A 17,114-nucleotide genomic window follows, 5' to 3' on the forward strand; every position below is an offset into this window, starting at 1 on the left:
TTTTCATAGCGGAAAATGAATAAAAAATAAAAAAATATATTGAAGAAACAATCAAAAATTATGGCCGAGAATCGAACCCCGCTCCTTCAGTGTAGAAAATCTCGGTCGTCGCCCTTACGCTACAACTTAACTTAAGTATTTATGGAAATAAATATATAATTAGGGAAGTAATAAGACTTTAATCGCAAATAACTCAAAAATTATCGAGTAGTTAGGGCTATAATGATACATTTTCTGAAACAGCAGGACGATATCTACAAAGTTGCAAAGTTTCAACTGAATCGGTGACCCGAAGGACTTACACTCACCTTGTTAGCCTAATTTCTTCACCGACGCGATCGGTTAGGCGTCTTTCTCGACGATCGCGTATACAGCTTTCTCTTCTATGTATATCGAGACGGTTTCGCGAAGGAATCGGCTGCACTTGGCGATCGAAGAAATTGGACTTTTTCCTCTTAAAATGCAACGCACAATTACTATGTTCTTGGGCGTATGGTAGAAAGCGATTTTTCGTATGCCACGAAGCAGCCTTGTTGAAACGCGTCGACCTTTGGTCCCGATATTGGTCTCGCCGTTTTCATTCCTTGCGACGTTTCACTTTTACCGGCAAAATCGGTGCGAAATGCTGATGAAAAGAAAGTTCGCGGAGGACGGTAGAACGTGTATCGGCAAAAGATTACGCAAGCGGAGATTTATTCGGCGGCAGTCGCGTCAGACTGCGACCGGCAAATCGCGTCGTGTGGAAATTATTTGAAATCACCGACTAAGTGGAATGCGGAAAAATGAAGCCGGAAGATTCCGAAAGACCAAGTACCTACTAACAACTCGGTGAAACTAGCTGCGGCGTCGGATAATCGTTTTTCTTTATTACTAAATGCATCCTGCTGGTAATGGACGTTTTGTTACGCGGTCATAGCTGGCGACACCTTTCTTCGATGTAGTTCGGTTCCGAGCAGTTTACTCTGCGCCAGGCTGTTTCGAATTACCCGTTCCGGACTCGTTTTCTTTTTCTTACTTTTCCCTCTTCGATTTCCTGTCGTTGGAAATAGTCATCGTGTCGTGTTCAATCAAGTACGCGCTATTGCAGGCACAAACGTCGCCTTTCGCAAACCGACGAATCAATCGACGACCGTGAGAGGTGGAGATGCTAGCCATGGAAATGACGGAGACTCGAGTACCGAACACGACGGGAAGAGATGCACCGAGACGCAAAGCGAGCCTAGCCCTTGGTGGAAGGTCGACCTTCTCAAGTCGTATTCGGTAAAAGTCGTCAGGGTAACGACCAGAGGTTGCTGCGGTAAATTTTTATTCTTACTTGTCACGTGTTTACCTTGTCTCTATACGGAAAGTAGAATGGAAGCGAATATCGTTTCGCAAAACTGAATAAACTCGCGTTGAAACCGACACTTTCTTTTCAAAGTTACATCGCGTGTAGAACTTTCTTTGGAGAAGTGTTCTTCGGTTAGTGTAACGCTTTTCTCGAATTGAACGGTGTCGACTCGAAATTGAAAGCGAATTATCGTTCCGAACAGGCCATCAACCTCTTCAGGACATCGAAATACGCGTTGGTAACAGTAGCGTAGAATTGCAGCGTAATCCTTTGTGCGCCTGGTTTCCTGGCACGATCGGTAAGCAGCTGGAAGTTTATTAAGATGTAGGTGCGATCGTGATCTTATTTCTATTAAATCGATTCTTATAGAGGAAGGGATCACGAAGACATTTGTATGCGCCAGAGCTCTCTTCGGGCAGTATGTGTTCTTGCAATTGGTCGGAGTGGAAGGAAGTTTGAGTCTGTGCGAGGTGGAAGTGTTTGCCGTGGATGGTAAGTCGGAAGTTTGAAAGCGCGAGTTATCGTCGACAGCCTATTAAACAAAATTCCTGTAGGAAAGTTCTACCTGATTTTTCGTAGAGTTCTCAACAGACAGGTGTGCCTACAGTGGAACACCGGCTGACGCAGACTTGGCCGCTTTCAATTCCACCTGTTACGAGTTTATCGTGAAAAAGGGAGGCTCTTTCCAAGAGGCCAGGAATTATTGCCGCACAAGAGGCGGCGATCTCGTTCATGGATTCAAGGTCTCTATACCAAACGCTCTTTAATTCTCCCTTGAACGTGTTCCAGCTGTTCTTTCTGCTATGATCCTCCTATGTGTTCTAATAATATAGGGTTCTGCTTCGGTATACATACTGAACAACCTCGAGAGGCGGAAAGACAAACTGAAGACACAGCTGGTCTGGATAGGTGCTCAGAAGGAACCTCTAATAACGGCACGAACGTGGCGATGGGTTGACGGTGAATATTTTACATTCTTTGTCCCTTCGATTCCTGTCTGAGTTTCCTCCGTTCATTGACTGAATGGCCAAAACACTTTTTTCCCTTCTCACGATTTATCGGTAACATTCATGAGAACCGGGTCGAAAAGGTACGGTTAGGCAACGCTGGTTGGATTCGTCGGCCCGAGCCAATCAATTTGCTTCGTAATTACGCGATAATTATAGTTCCGTCGACCAGCTCGATTCGTTAGTCGAAAACGTCGAAATTCGTCTACCTGACTCGCCATCGGAACCTACGAAATCGAAGATCGGCCCGACACGGCCGGCTGTCGGCGCAATAGCACGCGCTAATAAATAGAACGTGAAAGTTACGACTATGGGGAAATCAACGGGAAGTTACACCCGTGAGCGTCTGTTCGAACGTATAATCTCTGTTAATTGTTTGTTGCGTCTGGATCGAGCAGACGACAGGCTTGTTTCAGATATTAATACTCCTATGAGGGAGTTGAAGACCTTGTGGTTTACCGGCTAATGTTCGACGAAGCGTAATTCGATGTAAAAATGAAACGCAATATGTTTATTACTATTTGTAGGTGAAATTGTGCAGAAACCTTCCTGGGGAAAGGATCAACCAAATAATTACAACGGGGAACAAAATTGTGTAGTGTTAGACGGAGGTCGTAGCTGGCTATGGAACGATGTCGGCTGTAACCTTGACTACTTGCATTGGATATGTCAAAGCAGTAAGTATCAATCGATGTGCAGATACATAAATATGGAAACCTTTGTAATAAATTCACTTGAACGTATACGCATAAATACTCTGTATGTACGTATCTCTATCGATTTGTCTAGGACCACCTACTTGCGGTAGTCCGGAAAAGTCCGAGAACACAACGATTACGGGCACTAAACGAACCATAGGATCTACGATAGATTACGTTTGCCCCGATGGATACATGTTAATAGGTTCAAAAAGCAGAACGTGCGAGCCAAGCGGATTTTGGAGTGGTGAAGCTGCCACGTGCAAGTGTAAGTTTAATCGCACATGCGACGCTGCGTGTGCTGTATAATTGCTAGGATAATGCAATTGACGATTAGTAAGCGTCTTGCGTACACTCAACGTCAATTTTTAAATGCTTATAGTCGTCGATTGCGGTTCTCTGCCTGAGCTGGAGAACGGTATGATCACGCTGGTCGATAAAAGAACAACTCACGGCGCGTTAGCTGATTACGCGTGTAAAGAAAACTACACGTTGCTGGGTGATGCTAGGCGTAGATGCGGAGACGGTGGTATTTGGAGTGGACACCAACCTCAGTGTTTATGTATGCGAGATCAATTTCATCGTGACATTATCACGAATCGTAGCGATGTCTGTAATTTAAAATACCGTTTATAATTTTCCAGTTGACTGGTGCCCGGAACCACCGCAAATTAACGGCGGAGTTGTAACAACGACTGGGAGAAGAGCTGGCTCGACAGCCACTTACTCTTGTCAAAATGGTTTCATTTTATTCGGAGATAACGTAAGTAACTTTCAGTACAATTTGAATTGTACATAATTTATCCTACTGGCAATTTCACTCATTTGCTATTCCCTCGGCGTAAAGACATTTCGAACGTAAATTTCATTACGTATACCTCTCAGCGCGATTACAACGGTATTACTTATAAAAGTTTCAAAAGGTTTGCGTAACCTGTTTACCTAAACGATTACACTGCGAACGGAATATTAAACATCGTTAACGTGGATAATCAATTTCGAAAGGTTCTTACGTGTGATGTTGGCGGAGAATGGTCCGGTAAAGCGCCCCAATGCCGATTCGTCGATTGTGGAGCACCGGCACAAATTGAATTCGGTTCCGTGACCCTAATTAATGGCACCACCACGGTTAAAAGTTTGACTGTGTATACGTGTTTGGAAGATTACTGGCTGATTGGCGAGGCGAAACAAGAGTGCACTAAAGAAGGGAAATGGAGTCACAATACGCCATCCTGTGAATGTAAATAGATTAAATCGTTAATCTTTTTCTGATAGATGCGATACTAAATAATATAAAAAAGCATGTAACATAGAAGCTCCGATTATTTTCCGAGTATAGTAATCACTTGCGAAGAGCCCGAGGTACCAGCAGGAAGCTACGTCGTTGGATACGACTTGAACGTTCATAGCGCTATTGAGTACCACTGCGAGCCAGGATATTTACTTCAAGGCGAAACCAGACATACTTGTGGCAGAGACGGTGAATGGTCAGGAGAAGTGCCGACCTGCGAGTGTAAGTTTTTTCGTTATTGAATTCATTAAAAAATGCTTTTCAATGGCATATACGTCTAGTTATTAAGACTTGTTTTCTGATTTATAAAAGTTTCTAACGATAACGTCCTCACCTTCCTACAGACGTAGATTGCGGGAAAGTTTTGCCTGTCTTGAATGGTGCTGCAGAATACGTGAATGGAACAACACATCTCGGAAGTGAAATCACCTACAGTTGCACGAGAAACTACAGATTAAATGGAGTGTCGAGAAGATATTGTTTAGACAATGGTCAATGGAGTGACGCGACACCAAAGTGTGAAGGTACGTATATATCCTGAAATTTTCACAGTTTATTCCTTAGTTATGGTAATAGTAACGTTTAATTTATTCTTTACAGAGATTCGATGTCAAGAACCTATCTATGCAGAGCACGGAATTCTTTCAGTAACCGGCAATGATCGAATGTACGGCAGAACTCTAATTCGTACCGGAACTCCAGAGAATTCTAACACTGGTGCGACTTCTTACAAGATCGGTGCACTTGCAAAGTACCGCTGCGAGAGGGGATACAAGGTTGTTGGAGAACCTCTGTCCACTTGCGAAGAAAATGGAAAATGGAGCGGCGAAGTTCCGCGATGTGTCTGTAAGAAACTTGAAAAAATCTGTTATTCAAACGACTGTAAAATGTTCACTCTGAATATCTTATCTGTCTGCATTTTTCAGATGTCGATTGTAGTAAGCCAGAACACATACAACACGGAAGATATACTTTAACGTCGAATGCAACTTATTATGGAGCAGCTGCGCTTTACGAGTGCGACGGCAATTTTGAATTGGATGGCTTTGCTAGAAGATTATGCCTTGAAAACGGCACTTGGAGCAGTGACACTCCGGTTTGTAAAGGTAATTGTCTAGAATTCAATTTAATATTAAATGTTATAAAGTATTTTAAAACATACTGTACGAGATAATGCCTAGAGCGTGAAAAATAGAAAAGATTACGTTATAAGATTAATGGAATTCTTGTCAGATTTGATCAAAAATTTAATTTGCGTCTTTCAAATTCGTATGTCTTGCATATGCCATATTTTCTTCTCTTTATATTCATGTATGCTATTTGTGTACATAGAAATTAGGTGCAAAGACCCTGAAAAAGAAGGAGTGTTATCTACGCAAGTTTCGACTCACAGCGTGGGTGGTGTGGCTCACTATAGCTGCCCGCGTGGGTTCTATATGGAAGGAAACGAAACCAGAGTATGCTTACAGAACGGATCCTGGAGCGGAAGTACACCCGCTTGTTTCTGTAATTATATCATATCGATCATCCTTAAATAACTTTCTATTTATGCAAAAGTGAAATACAAATTTACTGAAAATTGAAATTTATATTTAACAGCGGTTGATTGCAAACATCCAGAGCCTATAGAAAATGGAAGAGTGATAGTGGTAAATGGAACTACTACCTATGGTGGAACCGCAGAATATCATTGTTTACCGCAATACGAAAGAGTGGGACCGTTTTTAAGGAAATGCTTAGATACCGGCACATGGAGTGGAGAAGAACCTAAATGTGAATGTAAGTGAAGAATAACATTGGAAGTATGTTAAACTTGAAAGAGTGGAGACATATTCTCATTTATCAATGTCTGCTGTCCAACAGTTATGCCAAACGAAGTAGCTGAAGCCCAGGGTGTGGGTACTAGTGTTGGCATTGGAGCTGGAGTTATTATATTTATATTAATCATTCTCGGACTTGTTTACCTAAGACTGTAGGTAGAATTTTAGTGGAAATTCCTAGCTAGAAAATTTGTTAAACGTTTGTTCCTTCTTCTTAGGAGGAAAGCTACGCCGGTAAAAAATACCGAGAATGTGCAAGCAGCTGAAAGGAAAGAAGATCAAAACGCTGCTGTTATGTCTTACGCCACTCTTAATGATGGCACACCTAACACTATGTACGAAAACGTTCCAGAGGATGGTCTTTACGATAGTCCTTACAGCTTAAGTGGCAGTACCTACGGGTGAGGCAAAACAAATTGTTCTTTTCCAAATATGTCTCATTAAATATTTGTTTATGACGATTAATAAATTATTTTGATTTATTTGAAGATACGGCACCAACATGAGAAGACATTACGGTAGATCAGGACACTATGAGGCGGAACCAGTGTCAAATAGAAACGGCATTACGATTAATGGAGTATCTGTACGATAGTTTAAAATACGATTAGAACCGTGTGTGTTTCTTAAAATCAGGTATTATTTATGTACAGGAGGTTACAGATACGTGAAACTTTGTTATCTTTATTTATATTATTATATTCGGCGCATCGCCGATTTATGTAAATAAGTAAAGAGGAGTAACGTGACGATGAAGAGTCTATAAAAAAATTCGCGTCAATGTTTTTCATACCAATGATGAAAGCGTGTTATATTAATGAACGTTAATCACATACTATTACTTCGACAATTCAATCCATGTATTATTCTGTATATAGAATGTTCCCCTAATTTACAATTATTTGTAAGTCTCAATCGACGAATTTGTAACATAAATTCGTATGTTCATTGGTTATAAAAATAAAGAAACCAATGCTCTTGTTTTATTTTATATTCTCTTATAATTTCACGATATTTCTGATAATTGTTTCAATTTAAATTAATATATCTTAGTATGCTTTTACTTATCAGACTTATTGTAAATGTGATTACGAAATGTATGACAGCTATATCGGGTTCTTTCATTACCTTATAAGGTAATGATTTCTTCGTCAACAGCTTGCTCCAACTAGGGTTCCAGTAATGATGTATCCTTTCGAGGATCAAATGGCACATTTTATAACAACAAATTCAAAATTTTGAATACATATTATTAATTCACTATATTAACAGTTAGAAGATATTTATATCAATTTAATTGTTTTGAAAATAATATAACGTAAAATTCATTATAATTTATAAAATTATAATTAGAAAAATTTTAAGGAGAAATTATTAGTACAACAGATACTTTTAGTATACATACTATATTTGAACTTTAAAATAATAATCTTCACTGCACGTAACATGTATCAAGAATTGGAAAAAAATCGATTACTGTATCTTTTTTTCTCGTTGCAATGTGGCCTAATTTTTGGGTATGTCTAGAAAAGGCTCGGGCAATGGATAAATGATCCTTCACCAGATGGCGTTAGTTACCCGGGTGTGGTGAATAACCATAGAGTGACGCGTAACGTGAGTCACAGTGGTGCACGAGTGCCTGTGCTGTTCTGTTTTTCAGAGTTTGTCTCAGTTCGAAGCTACTGTTAATCAGGTTGGTGGAAATTCATTTGTTTGTCTTAACATTTTGATATAAAGCAGTCTAGTGATTGATTTGTGCATATAAAAATAATCTGAAAAATACGAAATATTTGACAGTAGCCTTCTTACTAATGTATGCGGACGGCCATTGTTATTGTATCGTCGCTTCATATTATGTGCATACGTTCTTGTCAATTTCTTTAGTTTAACAAAACTGTTTTTGTGCCTTTGTTGCTTAAAAACAGTGATAATTTTTATACAAAAGTTGTACTACAGATTCAACCATAACCAATGAGTGTTTATAAAAAGTCAAATATAGCCTATATCAATATAGTCATACTGAAATTCTGAAACAAAGAGTTGTAAAATAATAATTGCATTCTGATATTCAACTGTGAACTTAAAAGTGTAATCGTATTGAAAATATCAGATACGATGTTATTTTCCAAATAACGTCTATTTTAACGAGTATATAATAAACTTTAATGTTACATCAAGTTTTTCATTAAAATATGGTTTAAAATTCAAAATGAACTATACAAAGAATAAATATTTTTGCATAGATTACTATAGATATAGAGTGTAATGTCCTCTTTATTGAGCCGTCACGTAGACGATCTTATTTTTATCCCGATTTTGGTTACGTCGTGATTGCCTAATTTAATTGTCTAAAAATAAATAGTAGCTTGATAATGACGATCTCATAGATTATTCGATCAGTAGATAAGTTTAATGCTCTTTGATTTTTCTTAAAACTATTCTAATATAACCTAAGTAAATACTGTTAGATTTTACATAACCTCTATTTCAGTTGTGATGCTATTCGTGATAAATTTTGTTGTCGATCTAGAAATTTCATAAAAAACAAAAAATAATCATTCGTACATAACAGAAAAGCCTATAAATATAAAAAAATTTTAACTGTTTTTTATTTGTTATTTTAGGAATACAAACATGTCTTCGCGTAAAACAGCTGGACGTCGTGCAACAACGAAAAAGCGAGCACAACGAGCGACATCAAACGTCTTTGCGATGTTTGATCAAGCACAAATTGCTGAATTTAAGGAAGCTTTCAACATGATCGATCAGAATCACGATGGTTTTATCGATAAGGAAGATCTTCACGACATGCTTGCCTCGCTAGGTAAGAAACCGAAGAAAGTATTTACCATACAATGGATATTTCTCAAATTTTACACGGTCATTCATTTTTGATTTCAGGTAAAAATCCGACCGATGAATATTTAGAAGCAATGATGAACGAGGCTCCGGGTCCAATAAATTTTACAATGTTCTTAACTTTGTTCGGCGAAAGACTTCAAGGTACTGATCCGGAAGACGTAATTAAAAATGCCTTTGGTTGTTTCGACGAAGAAAACACTGGACACATAAACGAAGAACGTCTCCGAGAATTACTTACGACAATGGGAGACAGGTAATTTTATATATATTATGTAATATTTATTACTCGACTGGAATAAACGAAAACTTCATCAGGTCTTTTCGTACATCTAGATTTACGGATGACGACGTCGATGAAATGTATCGAGAGGCACCTATCAAAGGATCGATGTTCGACTACATAGAATTTACCCGAATTTTAAAGCACGGTGCTAAAGACAAGGATGAACAGTGAAAACCCTGAAGTCATCTGTTCTTTATATTCGTGTGATTGAGCGTGTAACACGCTTTAATATGGTTGCAATTGTAAAGTTTGAAATATTACTTGTATTTTGTACATCCCCTATTAATGAGAATAACTGAAAATCTAGGATTTATATTATTTTTCGAACAACTGCCTTATCTCTAGGTCCTAAATGTATAAGCCCCCAAACCACGATGTAAGCATTTACAATATTTATTTCAAAGTATAAATGTTCGTACACAAACTATACGAATGAATACGAAAAGAAAGAAACTTTAATTCGCATCTTGATAAAAGATACATCCAGTATGAAGTCGATACGAAACTCAATATGTAATATATATTATATACTACATTAACATGTAGTCGTTAAAGAGTTGGCATTTATATTTTAATATAATAATGTATTATACATAAAAGAAACACATAGTCTATCTTTACATCCATTCTATTTAAGTTTCACATACCACGAAAATAAAGGTTAACCTTTGATACTCGAGACACTGCAATTAAACACAACTCGATGCAAAATAAACGATGCTCCATTTAAATGGCGACCATTAGAAAAAAGAAACGTCAAAAACTTATTATTCGCCGCTATTGGTAGAAGAAGAAAAAAAGGCAAAATTAAGAAAGAATTTAACGTTCATTCGAATTGGCATAAATCAAAGATACTAAAAGAGTGAAAGATGGATTATTTTAAAAAACACACGAGAGAAAGTAAAATTGACGAGGAGGATTTCGGTAGCTGACAGGCGCGATCATTTCGCGTCTGCGCGCTGGCGTTTATGTACAGTATATACGGAATGAAGTCTCACGAAGCCGCAGTATCATTTCCACTGGTGCGAGTGTGGGGTTCGCTTCGTTCCTACGTTTCGTCATTCCTGCCACTCGCGGTGGTCTTTCCTGTCGCGTCTCTGCTCAGTGGTTGTTCCATTAGAGTAAATAGCGAGACGAAACTTACTGGATACGCGTAGTTGACAGTGTACTCGGGGGCATCGGCTTTTGCCGATCTCCTCGCGAAAAGGACAGAATTAATCGTCCGATCGGCAATGTCGTTCGATCATCCATTGACTGCACAACGCGGTGTGTTTATTGTTTGGTGAATGTTACAGTGAGTCGCTGTGTCTCGTGCAACATTGTTCGTCCCTGTGAGTGAATTTTCTACACTCGAAGTAACCCGAAAGGAGATGAGACGAGACACAGAAGCAGAAGCAGAAGCAGAAGCTGCCAGCCGCGAATTGGGTTACGTCCCGTTCGCCTGGCAACGATATATGACGCAACGGCCACCCTTCGTTAATATCACGGATCCTCGTGATCTTTACGTGCCGCTTTAACTGCAACAGGACTTTGCAAAGTCTCGCTGTCGAGACACGCGAAAAGGAAACGCGAAGTGCGTTCCATGCGACCACCTATCCCCGCCCCGACCACTCGATTGCGCAGCTAGTTTTGGAGGTTAGCCGATCACGATTAAGAAACTTGAACGAAAGCGACACCCACAGAGCCAGCCGGATCAGCTGTTTCCCCAGGACGACCTTTCGACTACCCTCGGTGAGTGTGCTCTTCTCTCAAATTGTTATCGCGTCTTCATCCCGCGAACTCCATTCGGACGGTCATTTTTTCCCGTCAATTTCGAATCTTACGAATCGGAATTTATTCGCAACACCATCTCTGATCGATATAGCGAATTAAATCGCCCTTTTAATTAACCTTACTATTTTCTATCGATATTTCACTCGGCAGTGTTCAGGTTTGTGCTACATTTTTTCCTTATCTTTTTTTTGCCGTGAACGAATTTAAATTTCAGATAACGTAACGTATACCTTACGTATATATACACGTTTTGAGTACTCGTTTGGAGTGGATTATTATAATGGCGGAAATTGATTCCGCGTGATTAATTTCTCAGCAGGACTTTGCTCGTAATACCTATCGGAGCGTACATTTGAGCATTAACAAAAAAGGAAGAATAATGTCGCAATAAACATATAGCACGTGACGGTGGTTGCGAGCGGTGTGAAGAGGAAAAACGCGCTGTCTTCGCGCGTCTCGCTATAAAAGGCTGCTTTATTTCCGCGCGGTAATTACCAAAGGATACTCAATGATACTCGTTCACGGCTGTGGACATTTGTAACGCGATTTTTTAGCGCGAAAATATTGTAGCACGAGAACGATTCACGATCGTGGACGGTGCGGTGAGTTTTCTTGAATCACGTATAAAAAGATAATAATATACAAGCGTGCACGTTGCATGTACTCGGTGTAATACGACCCAATGCTCCAACTGGTCATATCACTTTGATATTGCATAACGTGCTTCTACGACTGCATAAGAACATTAATACAAAAGCGCAGCGAGTCTTGAAACTGAACGAATTTAATTTCCCTCGTTTGGCGACCAACTTTCACGAGCTAATTTTACCCGATCGTTTATTTTCTCGCAATAAGGAAGCAAAGCTTCCGAACTCGGAGAAGTTTACATCGAGTGACGGTCGTTGGGAACAGTAATCGCAGGCGCCGCGTGGATTTTTCTGCAACGCGATTCTTCCATGTTCGCGTCGCCTTGGCGTGGAAACTAGAAATACGGTATCAGGCGCGGTGGGTGCCATATTTCGAGTCGAATGCGTCGCGAAACCTTGAACGCGTATACAATCGAAATATCGCGCACGAATTCGCGCACTACAAAATGGAGTCGGAGAAATGATTGTTTTTGCCTGATCCATCGGCAAATCAGGTTTCGAAAGGCGTGTAGAGATGGAAGCGGTATTATCGGGCTAATTGCATACGAGTCAGGGACGTTTCTAATACGCAGCCATGTTTTCAAACAGGTTGTTCCAGATACTGCCAGTTAATACGTTAAATCTGTTACGCGATTTTGCGCTCCGTATCGCGAATCCTCGTTTCTTTTCGTGTCACCTTCTTCCTCCACAGTGGACACACAACACGGACATTTGCTCGATACGGCTAATAGCTTTATAAAATTGATCACCTTGTTGCGTAATGTTCCTTGAGGTTCGTTCGACCAGAAGATAACCTAATTCGCGTCGCTCCATATTGTACGAAATAAATCTCTAACTACGTGTAATTAACGCTGAACAGCTTAAGTGGCTATTTTTAAACTTTTCGTTTAAAATTTCGCATTCGGTGTTGTCGCTTTGGTCACTTCACTGCATGATTTATTTTTTAGTCTACGTGTACAGCAGAATATATTACACGTTGTACGAATTCGCGTCATAGGAAATCATGTTGTAAAAGACTTTTTCTCGTATAATACGAAGAATATAAATTAATGTCTGGGACAACTATCGTCAGGTCAACTTTCGTTTTATATATTTTATCAATTAGGAAATAATATTATTAAATATTATTAATTATTAATGTAATATGTATTATTAATGTGCATATGTAAACAATACATTTTTGTTTCGTATAAGTCGAAGAATAATTCGTAAGTTCGAGAAATTCGCTTAACAAATTCATTATAATTATTTAAACAAAACTCGGCAAACATTTTTGCGGCATTGTCTAACCCTTTGCACTCGAAAGGAGACGGCGGTTCGCCATTTATCATATGAATTTTTATTTGCTGTTCTGAAAGATGTCGTCGGCTTTATGGCAGAAAATCTTTGAATTTCTACACTTGTACAGCGAAAAAATCCAGTGCAAAAGGTTAATATATAACGGGTCATGTGAAAATACTAGTCGCAATATTTTTAGCGCGTTATATGGTAGTCTACTGTAAACAATTTTTCGGTGTCTTTTTGAAGATTCTTATTTCCATTTTTCATCCATCGGGCAATTTTACCGGTCGTGGTAGGTATATCGTTGAATAAGATGGACTTGAAAATGGAACCGTATATAATACCCTGCGTAATAAACTCGGATAAAATATGCGAATTTCGAAGGAGCAAGGAATGAGAAGAATAAGTAAACACGCAGACGCCAGTCAGCAACGTCGGATCGTGAAATGCAAAGTTTTAAAATCCCCTTTTGGTGTTTGCCTGATCATGCCGGGAAACCTTATACGGTACAGTGTCACGTTTTCAGCAATATCAGTGCGCTGCTGGTGGGAATTGTTACAAAACTATTTGACATCATTCGCAGATCAGCTTGCGAAATCGACTCCTTATAAATGGAAATACGATTACAATTTCTTGCTCTAACGAAGGAACTAGGACTTAACGATGGTTGCAAACGGGCAAATGAATCTGGATCGTTTTATATTATTTATAACTCACCTATGCGACTGTGACGAATGAGCGAGATATCGTATAAGCTATAAAAGATCTCTTACAAAACTATTCGACTTTATTCGCAGATCAGGTTGCGAAATGAACTCTTTATAAATTAAAATACGGTGACAATTCGTTTCAACGAAGGAACTAGAACCTAACGATGGTTGTAAACGGATTACTCGCTTGCTCTTTCACTCTCATCGAGTCCACATAAACCTAACTCACCTGTATGACTAACTCTTAAACGAGGTACCATATGGGCTACGAAAAGATCTTCCTTCTTTTCCAAATTTTTAAAACCAGAAACGTAAAAGAAATATTTTGGGAACGAAGGGGTTTACAAATATAGACACGACAGTATGTAATCCTAAGCTCGTGTTATAGGGAGTTAATCAGAGTTTTACACGGTTGAAGAAAGAAACGGAGGATTGACGCGCATTCAAGTACGTACTCGAAGTGTCGAGGGAAAGAAAAGAGATACAGCAAGTGAAACGTGTGGATAGAGTTATCGAATAGAAGCAGTTGTATGCGACAACTGTGCCAGGTTACACGCGAGCGAACGAGGAGAGCCACTCGTCGAATATCCTCCTTGGATCGACGTTGGTCCAACTTGATGGAAGACGATAAATAAGTCTTCGTTCGATGATGTTATCCGTTATCCCGTATCGTAGCCATCGATCGCCGTGACGTATAATTACGTTATCCGTGCAAGTATGATCCGCGAGTGGTGCATTTGCCCGCTTGCCGGACGTAGCCTACGGACTCGCGAAGCTGTCTCGAAGACGCCACGCTTAACAATCGTTTGCGGCGTTTAGGTCACCTCGTTTGCTTCGTCCAGAACACTCCAGCCGTATATGCGATTGTACAGCTGCGATTTAGGCTAAGCCACTTTGCGAGCGACGTTCCACTAAAGCTGTATCGCGCGATTAAACCATCCTGCATCGTTATTTTCCGTCATGCTGCCACCCGTTCGTTACCAAACTTTTCACGGTCTCAGTTCCGGGTCTACGTCGAGCGATAACGCGAATCTCGTCCTCGTGAAAGCGAATTGACATTTTTTCAAGGACAGTCGACAATCCCCTCGCGAGATACCGTTGACATTACTCTGGCCGGTCGGAAGAGGGAAATGTCACGATTATCGCGGCGATCATCGTCATTAGAGATATACGAGCTCTCCGGGAGAGTTTCTTCCTCCCAGAGATAGTCTGACGCGAGTTAATTTAGTATATACGGGGGCGAGCATGTACCAGGAACATCTCCAAAACATCTTGGACGGACGTCTAGCCGTGATTCAATCTCGAGCCAAAATATCCGGGTCAGTCGTTGTAGAGAGCGAGTAGGTTAAAGTTTGCTGTGTCACGAGGCCGTCTAGACAACATTAGGCGAACGAGAACGATCGCGGCCATTCGTCGGGGAGGAAGCTGACCTCCCCATCGGCACATCCCGCCGTTGCCGATTTCCCATGAAGCGACGGCAGTCGTCGCACGTCGGCAATAAAACGTCACGAGTTACCGGGCAAGGGGGTGCTCTCCGTTTCGATAACGAAAGCGGTTCGCCGGCAAGGGAGGATGGGAGAAGCCTAGCCTCGAGTAGGATGAACGACGCCGATTCCAGCGGGGTTAGGTTTCGCGGCGCGCAGGCGTCGTATCGATTTCTTCCTTTACCTTTGCCTTTGCCTTTGCCTTTGCCTTTGCTTCTGCCTTTGACTTCGTCTCTACCTTTGTCGTGCGTGTACACGCAAAACGACCAACCGACCGCCCTGCGACCATTTCCTCTCCTATCTAGGGACGGTCATTATCGCGGGGGATGTACCGCGTTAACCTCGGTGCAACGGCGATCGAGGGTAACGCGAACTCTTAGGCTAGTCGAGTTCCACGATTCCTTTAGGCTCGCTTCGAGTGTTGGAACCGAAGAGAATCGAGGTATCTGCTGCGATACTATAACGTATTAAACCCATTGATCTACGATTGAGTTTCGATGGACTATAGTCGACAGCAGCGTCGGACACGTTGAAACACGTTGAGAGAGGTCAGACATTTCGGGACACTGGGTGCGACGAGCGCAAAGAATAACACGCAGTTGAAACAGGAAGACTTGGACGAAAATTAACCGTGAGCCTGACTCCTGATATTTACGCTTTGGGACCAATCGACAAGCCGCGCCTCTCAGCCACGAGGCTCGTGTTTGCCTCGATTTCCTTGCCACGAGTCTCGCGATACTGTAGGCGAACGCTTAACGATTTTCATTCGAACCCATGCTCGGATGCCGCGCAGGTATGATGTTACTTTTATTAATGCGCTATGCACGCGAAGAGATATCGGATGCGCTCGTGGGTAGATATTTCGTACTACTCGAGCCGCTAATTGGAGATGCATTGACCAAGTTTAGACTCTCTAAAGGTTGCATTCGCTGCGGTATCGCCTTCCGGTTCGTTAACCGGACGAATCGAACTAGATTGGCCGTAAATCGTGGCGCACCTGTCCGTAGACCGATCGAATGCCGCTTTTCGAGGGTGCAGTGACAATGAAATTCGATAGTCTCGGATAACTTATCCATTGGATCGGTGCGTTCACGGGTCAGCGGCGTTACGACAATACCGAAAGCCGGACAGGGATAGTCGATGAACAGGGAAATGGAAGGAAGGGTCGCGTCGAGGGAAAGTGTGGCGATCTTTGTGTTAAGTGCTTGAAATTCGATGCATCCTGCCCATCCTGTCTCTCGTCTCGTCTCGGAGACGCGGATGTGTCGTTGCCCTCGTTGCTGTTGCTGTTGCGAGGACACAACCGCCACATACCTACGTGCAACTCGATCAACCGATTTATTCCGCTCGCTCGCTACTCTTCGTTAACTTTCATTAAGTGGTAATCCTCGGTTCGATACGGAATCATCGGCTATTTCAGGCCTACAGAACTTTCTCCAGGCATTCGACTCGCGATGCGTCGGTGCCTTTCAAGTCTGCCGATAAGCGCGCCTCGCGGAGAGACGTTCCTGCTCGACATCGATATCGATATCTCGGCTCTTGGGTCCCTTCGTTCGATGCGTTTGCTCGTTCGGAGTAAACCTTTGGTCCCGTTGCTTCCACGTTCCATTGTTTATCCCGATAATCTGCGACGCGGAAGATTCGCCGGATTATCCTTGATCGAGGAACGAAACGAGGAGAGAATTGGAAGGAAAACGAGGGATGATTCGCGGTAATTCTCGCGCAGTGGAATAAGCTCGCGGAATTAACGAAGAACGTAGGCCGCGGTCAAAATTAGATTGAAAAGCGAGTAGAGCGACGTGCACGCGGATGACGCGCGTTACATAAGCCACGTAGACGGAAGCGAGCGCAGACGAGTAATCGTACGAAACGATTTCGATGGCTCGATAATAAAAGAGAACAAAGGAACGAGGGGGAATGGCACTCGA

General features: G+C 41.4%; 3 protein-coding genes across 3 annotated transcripts in view; all 3 read left to right on the plus strand.

The window, feature by feature from the left end:
- Positions 1 to 6,763, plus strand: part of fw (CUB and Sushi multiple domains furrowed) — a 16,040-nt gene extending 9,277 nt beyond the window's left edge. The window contains exons 4-22 of the mRNA XM_017897685.1: positions 1,088 to 1,297; positions 1,533 to 1,628; positions 1,700 to 1,822; positions 1,910 to 2,073; positions 2,164 to 2,290; positions 2,865 to 3,014; positions 3,127 to 3,303; positions 3,418 to 3,597; positions 3,680 to 3,798; positions 4,041 to 4,275; positions 4,375 to 4,548; positions 4,671 to 4,850; positions 4,927 to 5,172; positions 5,253 to 5,432; positions 5,659 to 5,832; positions 5,926 to 6,105; positions 6,190 to 6,298; positions 6,365 to 6,547; positions 6,636 to 6,763. Of these exons, the coding sequence (XP_017753174.1) occupies positions 1,088 to 1,297; positions 1,533 to 1,628; positions 1,700 to 1,822; positions 1,910 to 2,073; positions 2,164 to 2,290; positions 2,865 to 3,014; positions 3,127 to 3,303; positions 3,418 to 3,597; positions 3,680 to 3,798; positions 4,041 to 4,275; positions 4,375 to 4,548; positions 4,671 to 4,850; positions 4,927 to 5,172; positions 5,253 to 5,432; positions 5,659 to 5,832; positions 5,926 to 6,105; positions 6,190 to 6,298; positions 6,365 to 6,547; positions 6,636 to 6,741 (3,113 nt within the window). The 3' untranslated portion in view covers positions 6,742 to 6,763. The remainder of the gene's footprint in view (positions 1 to 1,087; positions 1,298 to 1,532; positions 1,629 to 1,699; positions 1,823 to 1,909; positions 2,074 to 2,163; positions 2,291 to 2,864; positions 3,015 to 3,126; positions 3,304 to 3,417; positions 3,598 to 3,679; positions 3,799 to 4,040; positions 4,276 to 4,374; positions 4,549 to 4,670; positions 4,851 to 4,926; positions 5,173 to 5,252; positions 5,433 to 5,658; positions 5,833 to 5,925; positions 6,106 to 6,189; positions 6,299 to 6,364; positions 6,548 to 6,635) is intronic.
- Positions 6,764 to 7,759: 996 nt separating this feature from the next.
- Positions 7,760 to 9,802, plus strand: sqh (myosin regulatory light chain sqh). The gene is made up of 4 exons (XM_017897724.1): positions 7,760 to 7,839; positions 8,771 to 8,970; positions 9,048 to 9,261; positions 9,342 to 9,802. The coding sequence occupies exons 2-4, from the start codon at positions 8,781 to 8,783 to the stop codon at positions 9,460 to 9,462; spliced, it is 525 nt and encodes a 174-aa protein (XP_017753213.1). The 5' UTR covers positions 7,760 to 7,839; positions 8,771 to 8,780; the 3' UTR covers positions 9,463 to 9,802.
- A 519-nt stretch (positions 9,803 to 10,321) lies between these two features.
- LOC108545925 (uncharacterized) overlaps positions 10,322 to 17,114 on the plus strand; it is a 43,223-nt gene continuing 36,430 nt past the window's right edge. Inside the window, exon 1 of the mRNA XM_017897756.1 lies at positions 10,322 to 11,022. The gene's annotated coding sequence lies outside the window, so the exon portion shown is untranslated. The remainder of the gene's footprint in view (positions 11,023 to 17,114) is intronic.

The sequence above is a fragment of the Eufriesea mexicana genome, unplaced genomic scaffold (assembly GCF_001483705.2).
Source record: "Eufriesea mexicana isolate 0111107269 unplaced genomic scaffold, ASM148370v2 scaffold572, whole genome shotgun sequence".
In the NCBI taxonomy this organism is placed as follows: domain Eukaryota; kingdom Metazoa; phylum Arthropoda; class Insecta; order Hymenoptera; family Apidae; genus Eufriesea; species Eufriesea mexicana.

Excerpts from the sequence above, each read along its gene's own strand:
- sqh (XM_017897724.1), top strand. The coding sequence starts at position 8,781 with ATGTCTTCGCGTAAAACAGCTGGACGTCGTGCAACAACGAAAAAGCGA. Across the intron at positions 8,971-9,047 it reads CGACATGCTTGCCTCGCTAG|GTAAAAATCCGACCGATGAA; the intron begins GTAAGAAACCGA and ends TTTTGATTTCAG. Across the intron at positions 9,262-9,341 it reads CTTACGACAATGGGAGACAG|ATTTACGGATGACGACGTCG; the intron begins GTAATTTTATAT and ends TCGTACATCTAG.